General features: G+C 41.7%; 1 protein-coding gene across 1 annotated transcript in view; it reads left to right on the top strand.

Moving 5' to 3' along the window:
- Window positions 1–21,727, top strand: part of SDK1 (sidekick cell adhesion molecule 1) — a 422,287-nt gene that overhangs the window by 346,205 nt on the left and 54,355 nt on the right. Inside the window, exons 29-33 of the mRNA XM_062613568.1 lie at window positions 1,626–1,724; window positions 10,217–10,411; window positions 14,417–14,618; window positions 16,665–16,768; window positions 18,448–18,518. Of these exons, the coding sequence (XP_062469552.1) occupies window positions 1,626–1,724; window positions 10,217–10,411; window positions 14,417–14,618; window positions 16,665–16,768; window positions 18,448–18,518 (671 nt within the window). The remainder of the gene's footprint in view (window positions 1–1,625; window positions 1,725–10,216; window positions 10,412–14,416; window positions 14,619–16,664; window positions 16,769–18,447; window positions 18,519–21,727) is intronic.

Below are 21,727 nucleotides of genomic sequence, written 5' to 3'. Positions count from 1 at the left end.
TATACTGAAGACAATTTTTAACGCCCAGTTATAAATTCCTATTGAAGTTCAATCATGCTCAAAAAAACAAAGAAGTAGAGTGCTGCAACTGAAAGCAATAAACAAATTTGGGTCTGATTGGATTGAAGGAGAGAGATGGAATTTGCAGCTTCAGTAATCCATTCCCATTTGATTTCCAAAAAGAATAAGGCACTTACCTTGGAAGACGATCATACCAGTTTTCTTTCGCAAGTGCCTCCAGCACTCCCAAGTCCGAAGTGAGCCCCTTACCTCAGTACTGTGTGAACACACCAGTGTGGAGGGAGCATTCCTGCTGATGGAGTTCTACAGAAATTCAGTCCAACTGTTAAAATATTCTTGGCTTTGCAGATGCTGAAGTTACCTTTAGCTTCATTACCTTTTCAGTATTAAGTGAAGGTTAATGTCAGTGTGAGAGGCTTCTGCTTATTGCTCCCAATGAAGATGAACTAAAAGAAATGTCTCTCTTTTCATCAAAATCTTTTCAGCATAGTAATGGAATAAACATTGGTTTCTACAAGCAACTTCATTAAGGTGATTTGGTTGGGGTGAAAACACCTTCAGACTTCTGGCTTAACAAGATATTTTCTGTGAAGTGCAGGGAAAGAGTAAAAGCATGTAGGGACAGGGATGGGGATGGCAACAGGGACAGCAGCTCCCTGACATTTTATTAGCCCTTTCCTCTTCATACTGCTTGTGTGGGGACATGGCTTTTCTTTGAAAGGAAACAAGGAGAAATTACTGTGAGGAGAACTCTGCAGGGAGAGAAAAAGCACACACTGAAATGTACATATCAGACTATAATGAGAAATGTTTAAAACTGTTTGTTTAGGATAACCCCATTATAGCAGTTACCTCCTTAAGTGCATGTTGGCAAATGATACAAATTGTACTCCCATCTCCGTGCTCCTGACAGAAATACGTTGTGTCTCCTCTGGGCTCAACTTAATTAAAAGTATCATCAGGGGTAATGCAGGTGGAATTTGTGCTGCAGGGGAAATTTTGCAGATGCTAATGTATGAATTAGCATCTCCTCACCTTGTGAACCTGGGATGGTCAGTGCAGCCACCAGACTTCTGTATTAATGTGCATCTTGCCTGCCTCAGGTTCTTCTGCTCAGACCTGAGTGCTTAAAATGCACATGTAAAATCGGAAGGTAGTTCAGAGCTGGTACCGATGACACAGAAAGGAGATATTACTCAATTCCAACAGGTATGAAGTGGATTAAGCTGACACATAACTCTCCGTAAAGGCAGGTTCGTGACTTGCTTTGTAGTATGCAGTCAGTTACGGGGACTCCTCACTACACTGCTGGGAGGTAACATAAAGCTCCTCTGTCAGAGCATCCTGCTAAACACAGGTGTAGGAATACACTGTAGGATGCACTGTTTCTGCATTATGTTTGGTGTCCGAGGGTGCTATAGGCATTTGGCCATGGACAGGATTCCTCAGAAAAAATGTGTGTTATGTATGTACATAGGCACTCCTCACTATCTACTTAATGTTGGTAAGATACCAATAGTATCTTGCTTCTGTGCAAGGTGAGCAGCAGACTTATAATTCTGACATGCAATCCTTGCTAGCATGATTTCTGTTTTTCTTTCCAGCTCCTGGGCCACCTGTGAGGCTGGTGTTCCCCGAGGTGAGGCTGACATCCGTACGGATCGTTTGGCAGCCGCCGGAGGAGCCCAATGGAATTATTCTGGGTAAGGGGGAGCTGCAAACCCAGTGCTGGGAGGAGAGGGCTGGAGACCAGAGCGAGCTCTGGCTGTTGGATTTTCCTTCCCCTGGCATGTTTAATTAGAAACCACACATAAGCAAATCTGTGGCTAAAGAAAAGAAAACACATTGGTGTCAGCTGAGAGACATGGTATCCTGTGGTAAGGAGGAGAAGTCTGCCAAGCTCCATAGGGTTTGTTTTCCACAGCCAGAATCACATGTCACTGAATTGTCTTCTCTCTTCCCATCCACATTTTGATTTGTAACCTATTTGGCTGCTGTTGGGCAAACTGCCTGCAGAGCTGCAGCAGGGGAGAGCTGGATTTCCCCCTCCTTCTCTCCCTTTCCCAGGCATGCCCAGTGTTTGTTCCATGTGTGCTTCCATTTTATTGCTTCCTTTGGATAATACTGCCTGACAGGTTGCAAGGAGTTAACTCATGCTTGGCTCATCAAGGGATACAGAGGCAGCAAGGCATGACAGGAATTTGGGAAAAACCTTCTTACCTTCTTGCTCTCCTAACTCCTCGGTTGCCTTTGCAGTATGCGCACCAGCTGCTGCTTGTACTTAGAACGTGAAGGCTTTTACAATGTAAAAATTCATTCTTGCCTCTAAAATTATAGTAGCTAGTAGTTACCAAGAAGTATTCTGTCCTCTGCTGATGGTAAACATATCTAACAGTAGTTCTAGTTGGTGAGTAAAGAGTTGTCTCTCAATTCTGAAAACAGAAGCAAAAGCTTTTGGGTTTTGTTTAGTTCTCACTCTGCCAGGCCTTTCTGCTTCTAATTTCACTGCCATTTTTCAGGCTTGTGTGTTTTAGCAATATTCCCTAAAGCCTTCATTGTTGTTGGAGGGTGCTTGCTTCAAATGCTGCTGCCTTGGTGGCATCCCTAAAAATAACGAACCAGTCTTATATTGCATATAAGAGTCAAGAACTCAAAGTGTTTGCTCCGGTATATAGTTTACCAGAGTGATCATGATGCTTGCATATGCGGGGAAATCATCAAATGGGATTCGAAGGCAGATGCTGCAGGAGTTTTCTAGGCATGCGAAAAGAGTCCATGTGAAGCTTGGCAGAGTTTAGCAGTCAGAGACAGATCCATGCAGGGTTTCTCTGCAGCTTGAGGAAGCTTGACTTCCAGGTTGTCTTGTGGGTTTGATTTGTTGCTTTATTTAAGAAACTGTGTCCTAGAACTTGTTCTCAGTAGAGATGGGGATTTGAAACACAGGATGTGGTTAAGGAGGAAGAAAAATCATTTGATAGAAATGATGAGAAGGTACAAAAGCGATTTTGCTCTCCCCACTGTGTTTCAATGTCTTATGTTGCTGCTCTTTGTCAGCCTTATTTGCTGAAGTTGCAAGCTTGGTGGAGTAGGAACTCTGTTCTATTTTGTCTTTGCAGAGTGTTTTGTGCAGTTCATCCCCTTCTCAGTTTGCTCTTGCTCATTGCCACTACATTGCTGATAAGATCATACGAATGCAGGGTTGGGAGGGAAGGGGAAGGATGTCCCTTGAAAGATGTCCCCTACATGCTTAGCATATAGACTGATGTTTCTGATGTCTTGCACAGTCCATTCCCAGTAACGTATCCCAGGTACTTGATACAGTTCTGACTTGACTTTTTTTTACAACACTGATGGTGTAACTATGGTTTATGACCCACTATTAATTCTTACCCTTTTTCTGCAGTACACTTCCAGGTCAGTCAGTCCCTGTTTTATAGGTACATTAAGCTTTTTCTTTGTAAGCATGATAATTTGCAGGTGCCTTTATTGAATCTCATCCTACTGATTCCAGACCATCTCTCCTCATTATCGAGATCACTTTAAATGACACTCTTGGCCTTGAAAATGTGCACAGCCACTCAGTTTGGTTTCAGTTTTGGAGTCTGCAGGTAGACTGCAATTCCATCAGCCAGGTCATTAATGATATTGAGCAGGACCACTCAATCCATGAGGTCTCATGAGAGCTCACTTAATGTCTTCCCAATTTGTTGGAAAAAACTATTGGTAATATTTTGACCTATTTTTTCGAGTGTTCACGTCAAAATATGTAGTATTTTTCCTAGATCCTGTTTCTTTTGTTTGCTTTTGATGGGGCTGTGTGCAGCTGTATTAAATCCTGACTTAAAGTCAATGTGGATCATATCTACTCTTCCCACCTGGCCAGTTACACTGGCAAAATGGAAAACAGATTATTTGATATTTATTATGTGCTCCAGACAAATACATTTTGGCTGTGTCTTGGTACTGTATTATCTTCATGGATGCTTCTATGTTGACTTTTTTTTCCCAGGATCCTTCTAGGTATTGAACTTTAGGTTGATTTGTCCATAATTCCTCTGGTTGGTATTTGCTTGTTTTAAAAGATAGGGTACTCTTTCCTGTCTATTATTCTGGGATGTCACCTGTCATCCACAAGTTCTTGAAGATAATCAGTAATTATTTGAAGATGGCTCCAGCTAGATATAAAAGCACCATGGGGCAAATTTCATCAGGCCTTTCTGACTTGATTACATCTAACTTAGCTAAATACTCCTTAACCTGTTCTTTATTCCAGCCTACATCCCTACTTACATTGTTGTCAGGTTTAATTTGTGTTAAGTATCTAATCAGCATCAACTTTTTGTGTGTGTGAAAATGAAGCAATGGAGGTATCAACCTTCCATTCTTTTCTGGCGCTCCTTCAGCCTTTTCTTCCCAGTAGTTGACCTGTCCTCCTCCTGTCTCTCAGATTTCTAATGTATTTATAAAACCTTTCTCATTGCCTTTGATGCCCTTGAAGTTATAAGTCGCTTTGCACTTCAGCTATTCTGATTCTGTCCCTCCATGCTTGTGCTGTATATTTATACACTCCCTTAGACATGTGTCCTATTTCAACCTTTTATCCAATTCAGTTTTGATTTTCAGGTCATTAGTGAGCTCTCAATGCAAACATATTGTACCTTTTTTCTTTTTGTCTCTTAAAATTGTCAGCTAAACCGAATTCCTTTTTCCCTTAGAAATCTTTCCCAGGGGGACGTTACCTGCCAGTTCCTCCACTCCACCTCTTTGAAGTCGATTGTCTTTATTCAATAGTTCTCACTCTTTTTTGATAGTAGAATATTGAGGTTCACGGAAGAAGTAGCTGCCAATGGCAGAGAGAAAAGTCAAAATTGCTCATGCTGGCTACATCTGTGATCTTTCCTAAGAAGTTGTGCTTCAAAAATAGACAAAACCCCATGTGTGGCATTCTAAATAAAAGCTGCAAGTTTATTTTTTCTTTTCTGTACACCTTTTAAATCCCTTTACTGTAATGAATTTTGAAAACACCATTGTAACCGCCCCAGTCAAGTGCACTGAAGTAGACTTGTTGAAAAAAATAAGTTAACATAATTTTGTGCAGTGCCCTTTTATTCACCAGTGGGGTTGGAAAGAAAAAACACTCACTTTGCAAGAGCAACTTTTACTCAAAACCTTTGAACTAATGTTCCTGCTCTTCTAGCTTTGTCCTCTGAGCATACAAGCACCTTTGCAGCTAACATTTTTGTAATCTATATCAAAACACGTTCCAGCATTTCAGAGAGAGAATAGCAGGATGAAAATGCTGGCATGCACCAAGCTACTTGTTTGTTTGTTTAAATCTTTCACTGTGGAAGACTGCTAGGTGTTGTCATTAATCCTGTTGGGAATATTAGACTGAGGCTTCACTCCCTCCTCTTTGCACTCAGTTCTTATAGCACCCAACCTAGTTCCTTCAAATACTATTAAAGAAAAAAGATGTGTTAATGTGATATGTTCACTTCTAGCTATGAGCATCCCCTAAAAGCAAGAGCTTAATTTGATTCCTTCCAGGCCCTGGTTAGTATTCCTCATGGTATCTTTGTATTTAGCGTTTACCTGAAGCTTATTGCAAAAGAGTGTAAGAACTCCACTGAGAATTAGAATGAAATTGAATGTAATCCATATTTGCAAATTCATATTTTGATCCTAGACTGCATTTGCACACCCACTGGCCCTAAAACAGATAAGCAATAAAATCAACACACTGGATTGTTGCTCCACTGGGCAGAGCATCACCTCCCAATATATTATTTGGCTTTCCCTAAATTCTGTGACAAATTAATAAGTGTTTGTATCTCTGCTTGCACCATGGCCTGCATGAATGGGTGCTTTCAGTTCTGAAGGGCTTTGTATGGTGATGAACTTGAAAGCTTTTTTATATTCATGGTGTGTTGTCATCTTCCTGCCTGTTTGCTTTGGGGAATCTACTGGTTGTGTTACAATGACCTCACATTTAACAGGCATTTCAGACTGTTGCCATTTATTGAGTTCAGAAAGCATAGCTCATGAAAGTGCTTGCAGTTGTGCAAAAAATACTTAAGAAGATGCTAATGCAAAAAATAAGCCAAGTTTCAATGAATAAATAAACTCCTGAAGAGTTCAGGGCTTTTTGGTTTTTAATGCTGTTTTTGCCTGGTGAATGGCAGAACTCCCAATAGCTGAAGAGATTTGGGATCTAATGCTGGGGGCGAGACAGGAAAATGAATTCTTCTTATAGACCATCCAGATACTTCATGTTCTGTAAGATACTCTTTTCCCCAAAAAGAACTGATCGTCTTTCAAAGATTTTACTTCATTCATAACCTTTGATTTTATTAATTTTTTTAAATCTAAAATACCTGTGACATCTTATTGTCATAATCTAGTAAGGGAAAGAAGCTTCCTTATTCCTCTGTTGCAGCAATTGCAGTTATTGCCTCTCATAGCCCTCGAGCATACATTAATTTCTCTTTGAACACTTTCCATTTACCTCTATTGATTTACCTTTTGATTTCACTTAACATTTCCTGTCTTCTCCCTTCCCTTGTTGCTGAAATTTATCAACGTAATAATTTTATCTTTTTGATCTTACATTAGCCCTAACTATCATCCAAGCCGTAGTTTAAATACTGTGTCTTCTGTACCACTCATAGAAAAGTGATGCCTTTTATGCTAGTCTGTATCCTGGCTGTCCCAAATTGTCTAATAGGAGAAGGTGATGTGGGGGATCAGAATGAAGATAGAGGGTATCTCTCAGGTGGGCTGTAGGCAGCAATAAGAGTGAACTGAGTTCAGGTGCAGAGGTTGGATATGTACCTTTGAATCAGAGCAAGGGAAGTGTTGAGTTTCTGAAGGCATCTGTAAAGGTGATGGTTCTGGTTGTGTAAATTCTGCCTGAGATATCCAGGAAAAGAGATGTTTACCCAACCTGTCAGCCAACGCAGCAGATACAGGAGAGGACAGTGAGGGTTGATAGTGTTTTTCACAGGGATGCATTGAAAGGGAGTTTGCGGAGCATATCAGAGAGAGGCTGTGACAAGTGATTTCTTCTTTCTCGTGGCTAAATTAGTTTTTACACTAGCCAAGGATCCACTCTTGTGTAAGTTATAATGGCCTAGATATGTATGTGTTGCTTTGCCTAATCTGAGCATGTTCGTAATTGGCTTTCCAGCATAAGTACCACCAGTTAGCAATAAATAGTTATCTTTCTATTCCCTCTTTACATTTTAACTACACTTTGTATTTTAAGAGGTTTAGAAAAGTGAGGAAATTGCTCGACAAGGATGTGTCCCAGATATCAGACTTATCTTTTAATAACTAGATAAATCAATTTTTCTATTCTTTTAATATTCTCTGTTTCCCTCCAGGTCTTATTCTTTCTGTCTTATGTCCCTTTATCAAACTTCTTTAGCCATCTTTGTTGCTTCTTTCTTCATCTTCTCTGCTGCTGTAAAAATCTCCCCAGTGCTTTTCTTTGACTTTTTTCCCCCTTGTAAAGATCCTACACCAGGGTTTCCACTCCTGCATTTTTCCTATCTGTATAAACAAAATAATCCTAGTATATCACTTCTTTCTGCCCGTTGCTATTTGTCTAAAATGATCAAAATATTATAGTATTAAAGGTACAGAAATACTTTGGTGAGATATACTGGGTCAGTAATGGGAGAGCTGGTGTCTTGGATAAAAGAAGGTAGTTTGAAGGTGGGTAAAAGAAATGCTCAAAGTGTAAGACCCCGAGACTTCACTGGGATCTAAGCACACTCAGGAACTGAAAAATTAGGCTACTTTTTAGCTAGTAGAACAGAATAGACTATTTCAGTTGGAAGGGACCTACAGTGATCATCCAGTCCCCCTGCGTGACCACTTCAGGGCTGACTGAAAGTTAAAGCGTGTTGTTAAGGGCATTGTCCCTATGCCTCTTAAACACTGACAGGCCTGAGGCATCGACCACCTCCCTGGGAAGCCTGTTCCAGTGTTTGTTCACCCTCTCAGTGAAGAAATGCTTCTTAATGCTGAGTCTAAACCTCCCCTGGTGCAGCTTTGAACCATTCCTACACGTCGTATCACCGGACAGCAGGGAGAAGAGATCAGCATCTCCCTCTCTGCTTCCCCTCCTCAGGAAGCTGTGGAGAGTGATGAGGTCACCTCTCACCTTCTTTTATCTCCAAACTAGACCAGCCTAAAGTCCTTAACTGCTCCTCACAGGACATTCTTTCCAGCCCTTTAAGCAGTCTAATGCTATCCACTCATCTCTGGAGATGTTGCTGTAGAAATATGCCTGACAGAGCAGCTGCTATGGGGTGTGTGAATACCCCAGGTAGCGCAAGGTGAGCCTGCGCAGATGCTGGGAGCCTTTCACTACTGATGCCCCTTTTCAAACATTGGTGCCCACAGCCTGTTAAGGCACTGCAATGAATCAGCTCTGTACCCAAACCTATTTGTAAGTGCAGCCCATGAGAGCTCAGGCTGAAGCCGCAGGTGCTTGGAAAAACCAAGTCACTCTTTGAGGTGTTGGTGCCATTAAATTTGTTCCATGTGAGGCAGCTACGGCTGTTGCTCCACATCCCCTAGCAGCTGCCAAAGAAAGGAGGACAGGGAAACACTGGTGCATCGTCAATGGCACTGTGAGAGTCAGCACACCAAAATTAATACCATCTGTATCCCAATTAACTTCTACTGTTTGTGACAGCGTGCACCCCATGCAAGTATGGCATTCATTCAGGAGAGCATTGGAACTCTGTGCTTTGTCTGTGAGTAGGCATGTGGCAATTGTTGCGTATTCACAGTGGGAAAATAAATGTCATTGATTTTGTGTAATAGCCACAGGTAAGATAAAAATCATGTTTTTCATGCACTGACCTTCACAAATGAAGCACACCAGGTTTGGCTCTCCTTGTTGTTGTTACAGCCAAAATGTGGTGGGAGTTCAAACTCTAGCTGGGCTATTAATTCCAAGAAAAAGAGATGGTCTCAGGTGCTACAGATCCCTTTCTCATTCAGAAGATGAGCAGAGGGCTGGCAGAATCATGTCGTGACTGTTTTGTTTTCAGCTGGTTTGACTTGGATTTGTTGGCTGCCCTCTGCCCTGTGTAACTCCATGAAGCGTTTAATCATACAACTGTATTCAGCTTGGGCAATAAAAACCCCACGCCAGTTCTGATATTAATTGATTTTGGAAGTCAGCAGCTGGACTGAAAGTTACCATGGAGCTCCAGAAGTGAGAGCCTGATTCAATTGCTGGTTTACAGAATGGGTTTGAACATTTGGCAGTGTTCAATATTAAACGCCCTCCCCTCTTTGGGGGACAGTTGTTGCTAGTGGTGCGTGAGAACTCTGGAAACCCTCCTTTGCACTGTTGGATCATTAATAATACAGACTAAACTGTGAAGGCCTAATTATCAGGCAGGTTGGAATGGGGGTTATCACTTACAGGCATCAACAGAATTGATTATTAAGTGCTGCCTGGTTGAAGCAGGACCTTACAGCATGCAGGCTTCTTCCCTGGGCTGTGGGCAAAGGAAGCAATGTGGAATGACAGAAGAAGGATGCTTTTGTTGGTAGTTCTGGCATTCGCTGTAGAGATACAGGGGAGTGGGAGAACTGAGGAAAAGACAGCGCTAAAAGCAGGAGCAAACCTTTACTTGAGCGCTGTGGGGGCTGCATGGTTTGGGCAATCCAACTGCTCTGCAGCTGAAGAACTTTTAGTTTGAGCCTGTGAGAGAGGGTGGAACAGCATGTAAGCATGTGTGCTTGCACATGCACAGGTGTGCTTGGGTGGAAAGCTGAAACAGAGTGTTGTCTTGAAATGCTTAACCAGGTGACATTAATTGCACAGACTCAGTTTGTTCCTTTGCCTTTCCAAAATGTTACCAGTATGCTCAGAAAAGATAAAGCTGGTTTTGCATCCTGTTGGTATAAAGGATGGAAAGTGAAATCAGTTTCATAGCAGATAATATTCAGTAGACCTTTATGTGCCACTGTGTGATTCACCTCTTAATATATGGTGGCAGACTGGGGGAGAGCTGCCATAGAACAGTTCTATAGCACTAAAGGAAGTAACTTACTTGGTTATCAGATAAACAAGTAATGATGATAAACTAATAGTTTTAGTGCTCTTTTGTCCCTGCTAGGAAAAAAATCCTAACCCTTTTCCTCTCTCCTGTTGCTGCTGTGATTTCAGGGTATCAGATCGCCTACCGTCTGGCCAGCAGCAGCCCGAACAAGTTCACCACGGTGGAGGTTGGCTCTACAGTCAGGCAGTTTACTGCTACAGATCTCACCCCTGAGTCAGCATACATCTTTCGGACATCTGCCAAGACCAGGCAGGGCTGGGGGGAGCCTCTGGAAGCCACAGTGATCACAACAGAGAAAAGAGGTAATGCTTGCAGCCACAAGTTGAAGGACTTCCTGTTGCATGCCTTGGAGCCTGTGCTGCACTTAGGGGAATTTTAATAACAGGCTACAGCCCATACACCTCCTCCTTCTCACCCCATAAACCTGCCCCAAACCATAGCAACATCATGATTTGAGAAACCGGGTGAGCAAGACAGACTTTTATGAGGCACAGTTCTTCTAACCTGCCAGGCTGTTAGAGATTGATTTTTCCATCAGCTGCTATATTGGCCATATGCAGCCTCCTTCTGCAGTCAGATCTTTTTTTCCACTCTCTCATTTTCTAGAAAGATTGAAATCTTAAGAAAGTAAGTGATGGATGAATTATATTGATTAGGGAATGCAAAATGAGAGATGATGTTGCAGGATTTCTCCACAGCCCCTCCATTGTATGTCAGTCCTGACCTAACGTGTTAGTAATCATTCTGGCCTTTCTCTGCTGCACATTCAAGCAGAGTGTTTGCATCTGGATTGCCCAGAATTTTTCTCCTTCTTGTCTCAGCCATAAAATGGTTATTTGCATTCTGAATCTCCGATCAAATTCTGTTGTGTAGGGAACTTACTTGAAGAAAGCAGGAGTTACATGTGTATAAATGAAGCCAGATGCTTAGATACCAAACATATCAAAATGTGAAAGACATAAAGTATTGCAGAATCCACTCTGCATCATTATTGTTTCTAATGCTTTGGCTCAAGTAACTGCTCCATTCTCCAGCCTTAGAACAGATCTCTAGAGCTGCCAGTTAGAAAAAAATGTATTTTCTACCTCTGCGTGAGCATTTCTTATTTTTTAAAATTCAGTGCTAAAAGAGAATATATTGATAGAGAGCATGAGTGTGGGTTTTCCTCTGGTCTTGTACCATATGCCAACATGACTCCCTTGTGCATCACTGGATTTTTTGCCACCCTCACCCATTGCACTGTTGAATATTGATCTTTAAGAAAATGTCCTCAAAAATTAGAACCATTCAACTTCTGAGATTCATAAAAATTATAGTTCAGTGAGAAGCACACTTCAACAGGTAACTAGGGCAGACTTCCGTTGATGTCTTTCAGCTATTGTTACCGCTTTTGCGTGTGCTTATGTGCCTGGTCTTGGCTTTTGCCCAAGCCTTGCTCTATGATACAACCAATTATATTTAGTTTTAGCTCTTAAAGTGTGCTTACTTAGCAAACTCTTGCATTAAGTCCTTTCTACACCTTGCAAGTCACTTAGAGCAAGAGTAAGGATTTCCCATGATATTTGCCCACAGTATCTTCCTTATTATTTTCCTATAACTCTTCTAAAAGGGAAGATACTGGCCTGGCATTCAACCACCAGCAGCGAGGAGCTGTGGGGTGCAATTCAGCTGCTTCTGTCCTGTGTGGTTGGTGTTAAAATTCCCACTGGCACAGTTCTCCAGGTCATGTGCAGCCTCCCCAGTGCATAACAGTGCAGTCCTGAGAGAAAGAGCCTCCAGGTCTGTATTAGGAAACTTAAATTGCCTCTGCTAAAGATACTGTCCATCAAAGAGAATTATCAGCTCAAGGTTTTGCCCACCGTTGTCTTTGATTGCTGTCAAAGTTTAAAGTAGAGTATGTGGAAGTTTCAAAAATGATCCACCATGCCAATAATGTGAGCACTCAAAGGTCAGAGCCTTTCCTTTTCAGTGAAGTGTGCTTACATTTCTCAGAACATGCGCAAGCTGTTGCTGGATACACAGTAGCTCAAGGCAGAACTTCCAGCTCCACTGTGGAAACAATGATCCCTTGTTGCTATCAATGCTCTAAGGTTATCTTGAATAGACAAGTCGTAGTATAAAATGAACCCTTTCTCTGTTTGATGGATGGCTCTGCTGTGTCTCTGTGCATGCTATGGAACCAAGTCCCAAGGCACTGAGAGTTAACTGAAGTGATCCCATATGTAAAGTGTAGAGAGAAGAATGTGTAATCTCACATCAGCAAGAGTGATGAGGGGATGATAAAGAAATTTATCCACTGCAGCTATTCTGCCAACAACGAAACAAACAAACCAACCTGAAACTTGTATATATGGCAATAAATACTCTACAGTGAAAAGATATTTTATTTCCATTAATAAAAATGCATTTAATATCCTTATAGTCCTTGATGGCAGTCACAGAAATTCTCCTGAAAATTAGCAAAATCAGTCACTCTTGTCATTAGAAATTCCTTGAATGATCTCAGTATAAATCTTTGCAATGATACCTGTGATTTATAGATCCCAAGTTGCATTGTAGCTGTATTCTCCTGAGGTTCTTCTGTAGTGCTTTGAATCTTCACAGTGGTGTGATGCCCTCCACAATGGTTAACACCAGTGATCAGGGCAGAAGAGAGTCAGAAAATGTAAATGTAGTGAGAAACTAAAAGTAGTCCCTTGAGTCATATGACCTTGCCTTACATTCCTGCACAAAGAGCTCACCTTAGCACTTGCTTGTGGCTAAACTCCCATAAATAAACTCCTTATACAAATGGATTTGTACAAACAGTCAGGAAGTATATCTTGCAACACATGAGATCTTAAGATCTCCCATTAGCAGCAGAAGGAAACCCAATCATGGGAGACTGACTGCAAGATCTGACCTGCCCAAAACTGCAAGCTGGTTAAAGCTTATCAGCAGAGAGTATTAAATCCCTGCACGACACTTGCTTCCCCTGGTAGAATAACCCTGAATACCTGTCTCAGCCTGTCAGTGTAAGGCATTGACCTTTTGCATTGTGCTCTGGCTCACAGGCTGCTGGCACCGAGGGCTTCCTCCAGCTAATAGCTTACAAGTGTTTGGGCACTGATGTCAGCAAGAGCATGCTGCAGAGAAATGCCAAAACATACAGGAAATGGTTTTAGGGGGTGGCAGGGAAATGAAGTGCTCGCCATGCCAGCACTGTGAGGAACTGGGCAGGCAGAGGTGTATTTATGGAAACAAGTGCTGATGAAGTTGAATTGAATTGCTTCTCAAAAGCAAGTCACTGTGGTGTCTCCAATCAATTCCTGCTTTATTACATGCCACACATTTTAATCAGAATCAATAATCTTCATGATAAACAATTAAACAATTATTCCTCACTCTATAGAGTTTCTCTATTGAAATCGATGGAGTGCAGAGACACAGTGACGGGAAAGGAGATCTATATAGGAACAGTTGGGGACTGGCATGCTTACACCTGCATTATCATTCCCTGTCTTATCTAAAATGTGTACAGGTAATTACTCTGGAGAGATCTCTTTTAGCATTGGCACTGGCTGGTTTGACTTTGCTGGTTCAAGGTTAGTGGGTATGAAGGGAAGAACTGGGGAGCTCTGGAAGTGAACTGCAGCAGGTGCTGAAGCCCCAGCTCTGCACCACATCCAAGCTTGGGTTTGGAATCAGCAGCAGCAGGAGCTGCTGATGATTCCCAGTTCCTTGCCAGAGTGAGCTGGTGCAGGAATTCAGTATCAGATGTAAGTCATGCACTTGGAGTCCCCTACACAGCAGCCTGTTCCAGCTCATCTCTTCCTCTTCTTCATGCCTCAACTGGGGAGCAGCCGGTGGAAAAGGATGCTACATAGCAGAGGGAGAACATAGTCCCATGGTACCAAGTAGTAAGTAGTTAAAAAAGTAGTAAGCACAGGTTAAAAAGTTAACTAATTTACAGGCAAATTCAGTCAAAAGAGCAACTGCAGTACACGCATAGCTGAGTTTAATTCGAGGTTTCCTTAATTTGATTGGCTGCTGGTCCTAGTGATTCTTCCTTAACCTGCCAGGCTTAGACCAAGTTTGAAGTCTGTTTCTAGGAAGGTATATATTCAATTGAGACCTTGTATGCAGAATCAGTTTTACTGATCTTTGCAGTAGAAGGTTAAGGAATGGGATGGCTTTTATACTTTGGGCAAATCCAACACTTCAGTCTTCTGTGGTGTTAACCACTATGAAAATCTGATCAGGCTGACACGTTTTATGTTAGCTTGAATTTCCTGTCAAAGCAGCACCAAATTGTGGTTTACTTGCAGAACGACCAGCACCTCCCAGGCAGGTGATGACCCCCCAGGGTGATGTGACATCACGGAGTCTGCTGTTGACGTGGGTCCCTGGAAGTGATGGATCTTCACCAATACGGTATTTTACAGTCCAAGTGCGAGAGCTGCCAAACGGAGACTGGCAAACCTACTCCTCTTCCATCAGCCATGAGGCAACATCCTGCATTATTGAAAGGTACCATATGATCTCAGGCCAGCCTAGAAATTCCCATGCTTTCCCCTTCCAAGAGTTAGGAAACCAAAGCAAGCGTCATTCAGCTTCATAGTCTTTTGGGGGGAGAGAGGTTAAGTGAGGCCACTGTTCCTGTTTTAGAGGTGGTGTTATGAACAACAGTTGAGAGATTTGGGGAAGGTCATGCAATAAATCTAATTAAAGCTGGACTGCAGTGCATCTTTTTGAAGCCTTTCCTGAAAGCTCAGCACCATAGATAACGTTCCTGAGGCTGTAAATGATAGGTAGCTACACAATGCTCTGTAAAATACACAACTAGTTAAAAATCCTTTCAGCAGTGACTGGTATTAAAATCCATTCTCAATGCTGCAATGCAATTATCCCTATATAAGCTTTTCCAGATGAAATGAGGACCATTTTTATCTGTATTTTCCATACTGAAGTTTATAGATAGCATCAGAATGTTTAAACTTTGTTACTCAGGCTTCATTATATCCTCAGTGATGCTGTTGTAATTAAACTCCTTGGAACAGCAGTGAAAGCAATTGAATGTCTGTGCAAAGGTACTTGTTTTGCTGTCCATTTCTCTGTTGACGAGCTAGTACAAATCAGATTATTTCTAAAAGGCCATGAGCTTTTGGAGAATCAAGTATTCAAAGCATCCGGATGCAGATTTTTCAGGTCTGTTAGAAAAATATCAGTGGCTATGGTATATGGCAGCTCACTGGTCATGAGCCAAAAATACAGATCTGTTGCTATTCTTTTGTCTTAAATGCATAAAAAATAAATCTTGTTAATTATAAGTACAAATATAGACCTGATACATTGACTTTGGAGGTCTTACAGCCACCCTGAATTATACACAGTATCTTTCCAGTCAAAACCTGTAAAATCAAGGAAACCAACCGTGTCATTTAGACTTGACGTTGGCATTACTGAAAGCAAAAGATAGAGAAATAATCCGAGATTGCTCAAATTATTCAACTTGCTGTAGGTATTTAATAGTATCCTAATAGAGTGGCACTATTGAAGGAGATTTCTTCTCCCCCTTGCTAAAAGCATTTTCCTGTCAAAGTCCAGAAGAGAAGTACACAGGTGATGGGAGTGCTGTCCATCAGAATGCATTATCCCTTGCTGTTTAATTATTCCTTCCAAGTAACTTGCGTTTGTAGTAGGTGTTCTATCTGCCAGCTGATGGCTAGACGCTACCAATTAATTAGCTAAATCCCCCATAACTCACAGCTCTGCATTTCTAGCCTTTGCAAGTGACTCAAAATCAGCCCCCCCCCCCCCCCCCCCCCCCCCCCCCACATTCCTATGCCAAGCCAAGACAGAAGGATCTTTGCAAAGGTTATGTCAGCTGGAAATCACTCTTTGCATATCTTAAAGCACTGCATAGATAAAAGATCTGTAGGGAACCTGTTGTTACTCTCTTTATTAAATAATCCAGGTAATAGCATTAATTTGAAATTCAGTAGGAATAAAACACACTGATCAAACAGTATAGTGTAGAGGATTAGCCAGAAGGCTGGTGCTCAGAATTCCAGTGCCTGTTGGGCCCTTGCTGGCCCTGGGCACATTGCCAAACTCCTTTCTATTTGTCCTCCTCATCCATGCACTGAGCATGAGCTGACCCACAGATCTGTTTTGAGGACATCTCAGGCAAAGCTCCTTGAAAGCCAGGTTTTGCGTAGCCATGGAAAACTTGAATGTCAGCACATCTTGTCCTTTCCAACAAGCCCCAGTCATAGGCTGCTCCATGAACTGCAACTTCATGGCTGTTTTCTGGAGCCTAACTCAGCTATGAATCCATGAATGTCTTCAGGAGCTCAGGCTAATGGAAATCTGAGTTGATGCTGATGGCAGCAAGATTGCAAACAGCCCCATGTCCAGAGGAAGCTGGGGGAGTCTGCAAAGAAAAGGCGATGTGGAGAAGAGACAAACTGCTCAATGTCTTTAGGTGCCAACAGGCAGGTTCTGTGTAGAGGCTTACTCTGAGGCCTTGCAATGATGCAGAGAGATTTCAACCTTATTTTTGACATTCCACAGCTTGACCCCCTTCACCTCTTACAAACTGCGAGTGAAAGCAACCAATGACATTGGAGACAGTGACTTCAGTGCAGAGACTGAGGCAGTCACAACTCTGCAGGATGGTAAGCAAGGAGGAGAATCACCATGGGATGGGCAATGGGCTTGTTCCTGGGCTTGCTGGATCTGCTGCAATGCATTCTCCACTAGGACTGTGGAGTGAAAATTCTATAGCCAAATCAGTTTTGTTCATAGGAGATTGATACAGGTAGTAATGAGATGTGGCTGAATTAATAGCAGGCAACCTTAAGTGTCCTGCTGTGTCCTCTTATCATGAATCATACTTTCAGGAGTCTCAAAATGGAATTAAGTTCCATTTGATTGGCTTCCAGACTTTGCACTAACCATTATCTTTGCAGAAATTGAATAATTTACCAGATATCATTAAAAATAGATGCAGAACCATGCATACATTTGAAGAACTTTCTTCAATTGTTTTCCCATACAATCTGCATCAGTCTGCAATATGGCAAAATTGCTGAGGTATAGGTAAGAAAGAGTATGAAGCTCCTGGAAACACAAGCTTTTAATTCTGCAGATCAGGGCTAATAAACTGTGAATGACATTGACAAGGCCTTAGAGATCAGCTTCTAATTCCTTGATTGTATAAAGTCAGTGCCTGAATGCAGAAGTAGCTCTGATGTCTTGAACGGAGAAGGGAACTCTGTGAAGTGTGGGAAAGCATCACCACTTACCCTTGGCCTGGGAAATGGGGTAATACTGGTGTGCATCCATATATATTGTGCTAGGAAGTAGCCAGTATTTCATGCAGCTCAAGGAACGGCTAGTTAAATATGACACTGAGGTATAAAAACAGGAAACAGTTTTGCAAAAGAATGTTTCAAGAAGCTGGTCTTGAAGTCAGAAAAACAGAGAACAGAGCTCAGGAGTATCCTAAGTTCAAAAAGAACCTGTGTAATACTTGAATAACATGCCTAGCAGCCTTTTAAATGCATCCTTCCTCTCCCCCTTCCTCAACAGCAGCTGCTGTGTCAGTGCAGGCTGGAGCTAATGAGGCAGCACTGACTGTTTCAGAATTTAAGATTTTATTTTCAATTCTCTTTGAATTTAGTTACAGTGGATCCAGAGTTGTGCCTGGCCTCCTCACAATGCAATGGGGAAATGCTGGGAAAGCTTCTCACCTTCTTACAAACTGTACATTTATTCTGCTGAGCAAACCTGGTTCTGCCACTAGAGCATTGCACTGTGGAGGGCTGTCCGCTCCTGATAAGCCGTATTTGAGCTGCTCTGGTGTGTGGGGGTATGTGCTGTAGGCTGTGCGCATAGGAATGGGTTAATCCATAGTAAATCAAGCTGTCCTACCTAAAATAGTCTGTGATGATGTGGCACAGACTCCTGAAAACAAGGTGGGCTTCCCCCAGCTGGGGCAAAAATATCATGGATATTGACACTTGCATGCAGCTGGTTGAACTTCCTTTCAAATGTGTATCCAGTTGTTTATGAGCAGCTGACATGTGGCAGCCCCCTCCAGATTTATGCTCTTAGCTTTTCTCCTGTTCAAGTTGCCAAGGCCACAGGTAGAGCAAGCAATGTATGGGAAGTGGCTGGCTTCTGTCCAGATTGTAATAGTCATATCCACCACGTTGCTTTTGAGACCCACCATGTAGTAGCTGGGATAGAAGATTTTCTTCAGCAGTGAAGAAAGAGAACCTGATGAATAAAAGCCACCCTTTTTCCACCCTGATGTTATAACTGCTTTGGTTACCTCTTATTTCTTGTTTAGTTCCAGGTGAACCACCCAGTTCTGTGTTAGTAACTCCTCATACAACTTCATCTGTACTTGTGCAGTGGCAGGTAAGTAACATGAAAAGTTTTGATGTTTCTGGAACAATTTTTTTGGCTGCTTTGACTTGGTGGTACAGTTCAAGGGACATTTTCTTGAGCTTGGAAGCATTGTTGTAAAGTTGAAGGACTGCAGCTACTTCCTTATTTTTCTGATCATGGCATATATTTTAGCACTGGATGGAAATATCTGGCAATTGCTACTGCTTTGTGTCCCATGAGGGGAAGCTTAAGAGTTAACAGAGTTGCTGTAGCGGTACCCAAGTTCATTGCCTGTACAGATTCTCCTGTCCTTCCGTTGATATCAATAGATGCGCAGCTTTACACTGAAAACATTTAGCAGAGTGTGGAATTGGTAGAGATCAGGTAATCAAAAGCTTACTGTCACTCACGTCGCATTATCCTCCTTCAGCTGCTGAAATAATCAGAAGTGCTTGCTGTGCCTGAGATCCTGTTCATACCTGTGAGGAACTCCACATGCCCTTTTGGCTCTTTGAGGGCTAAAATCTGAGATTTCTTCAGAGAAAAGAAAGGAAGTTTGAGCTCTTCGTAACATCTCTGAGTTGGATATGAAAGTATTCATGCCAAGTGTGCGTTTTATACAGGCATTTCCTCTGCCTTCCTTTATCTTTCAATAGTGGCCTCCTGGGAGATGCTGGAACATTTTGTGACCCCAGTGCCTGAGGCTGCTTTTTGCAGAGTGAGCATTAACAGAGGGAACCCAGTGGGGTACTGCACGTTATTCATAACCTATCCTGGAAAGCCTTTGCCCACCCTGCTCTCGGGACAGTGTCCCACACACATAATAAGGATAACTTCAGACAGATTACATTATAGTGAAAAATGTACATATGCATTTACAGTACAGATGAGGCGCCTTGCATTTTTGGAAGAAAAATATATGTATGAGGGTCTGTTTATTGCTATGCAGCAGCACTTTAAAAATATGCCTGGCTGTACTGCTGGCTTCCTGGCCCAAGTTCATGCAGCAGAATACCGAGCAGCAGCATTGCTTACAGCATGTTGAATAAATAGGAGATATGTTGAACAGGTTTACCAAAGGAATTGTGGAGAGATGTAAATCTACCATCCCACCTAGTAATAAAAGCCCCCAGTGAAGGAAGAAAGGTATACCAAGAGAGGACAGAGGATGTGAGGCATGATATACTGCAGAAAAAAACATTCCCCCAACTGACTGATTATCGGTGTGTAGTTAATGTGAAATAGATGGTTGTTTAGGTAATTGGATGCTTTTTATTTCACGAAAATGAAATGGGGTTGTTGTGCCAGAGCCTTCTCAAGGGAGTTGTGGGCGATTATATGTCATTACTACGTGTGTATTAATAGGTCCTGGTAGTTCAACTATACTGTATTTTTCAAATAAACAAAAATCTTCAAGTCCCACAATAGCCTCCAATTAGGAGAAAGTTTCATAACAGTGCCTAAGAAATAATGTAAACTGAAACCAGCACTTGGGCTAAATGGGGAGTAGATTTCTGAGCAAAGCTACATTTTTAACTTGAAGCTGTGTTAATAATTCACCAAACAAACTGGAGATGCACTATCTGGGCTTTCAGCTGCTGGGTCCAATCACTCCATAATTTTTAAATTTCAAGTAGAAGAAAGTATGTAATTTCCATTGAGATCTGTGGTATCAATAATGCAAGGTTAGTTCAGATGTTCTGGAGGATGTTACGGTTAACATCAGGATCATGTAGTTCTGCTTCTACCTTAGAGATAGCAATTATTCAAACTTACATTTTAGTCTTTTCTTTTTCTTTTTTTTTTTTTAAAGCAGCATGAAAATGTTTCTCTTACTTCTGTACAACATTACAGACTACCACTCGTAATCATTTTACGTATTTCAGCAGATCCCTCAGGCCTTCCTGCAAACCCCTAAATAATCCATTACATCAAAAGCAGAGTTTTGTCCGTGAAAGACAGATAGGAAGGGGAAGACCTGACCTTTTAGCAGAGTACCCTTTTCAGGAAGGAATTATCATTTCCATGGCAAGGAGAAAGGCAGTTTTCAAGCCATTTATTTTCTAAGCTTTCCTGTCCTAAATTTAAAGGAAGAAAAAACTGGAGAAACATATGAAAGCATAAGAAAACAATGCTTGCTATCAACAAATCAGTGTTGTACCACAATGAGGGATTAAGCTTTATCTGTTAGGCCGTTATATGGCAGAGCAGGGAGTAACAATCTCTTTCTCAGCTTCAGCAGTGTTTTCTTTTTAGGATTCTGTCAGATACTCCACCTCAACCTTTATTATTATTATTATTATTATTATTATTATTTAAAAATATATTAATAGTTAAATAGGAAAAGATTTTGGATCTTTCCAAGAGCACCTTCCTTCTAGGTAACAATTACCTGAAGCACAAATCCATGGAATGGTCACTGTCTTTTTCATTGTGTGAAGTCCATGTCCATACTGGATAGGCTTTGTTTTCTTGTAGCCTCTCTTCTCCTTTTGGTGATGCACTCAAGTTGTATCTTGGTAGGATAGTGCTTCCCTCTAGCCTGTCTGGAAAAGGCACCTCATGCTTTGTGTTGTGACTTCTCCCTGCCAGGATAGAGGGAGGCAAGGATGTTGCTGTGGTGTGGAGCCCTCTGCTACAGCATCGTCAGAGCTAAAGCAACTTCAGTATAATACACAAAACCAAAGGAGAAAGTCAGAAAAATGGAAAAGAAAAAAAGGATCATGATAGATACATGAGTAATTTCCAGTAAACCAGATCTCATCTTCTCCACCTTTGGAGAACATTTCAGCTGGTCCATGGGTGATCATGTCATCAGGCAGCCCTGGAGAAGGCTGTCACTTTGTTTGGTCTATTTGCTTAGTCTCTTGGACAAGGGGGCTTAATCTGAGACTAGCAAAGGCTGTTGTACAAGAGGTTGATTTATTTGCCTTGTACAATGGAGCCTGAGAGGGAATATGATTGCCCTTTTCAAAATACATCACAGGTGTAAACACCCCTTAGGGAGAAGAACAGTATAACCCAAAAGGCAATGTTAGCACAGTAACAAATGGTTATAGACTAGCTATGAATTATTTAGATTGAAAATTAAATGAAGGTTTCTAACCACCCAGGTAGTGAGGCTTGGAACAGCTTTCCAGTAGGAATACTGGGAAGCAGGAAAATCACCATGTTTTTTTGGTGGAATTTCTGATTGTGAAATGGACTTTAAGAAGGTGACTTTCTGCAGTCTTGAAGGC

Source organism: Pezoporus occidentalis, unplaced genomic scaffold (assembly GCF_034315485.1).
Source record: "Pezoporus occidentalis ecotype Australia unplaced genomic scaffold, CSIRO_AGI_Poc_V1 ctg169, whole genome shotgun sequence".
Classification (NCBI taxonomy): domain Eukaryota; kingdom Metazoa; phylum Chordata; class Aves; order Psittaciformes; family Psittacidae; genus Pezoporus; species Pezoporus occidentalis.
This window is presented reverse-complemented; position numbering and strand designations above follow the sequence as displayed.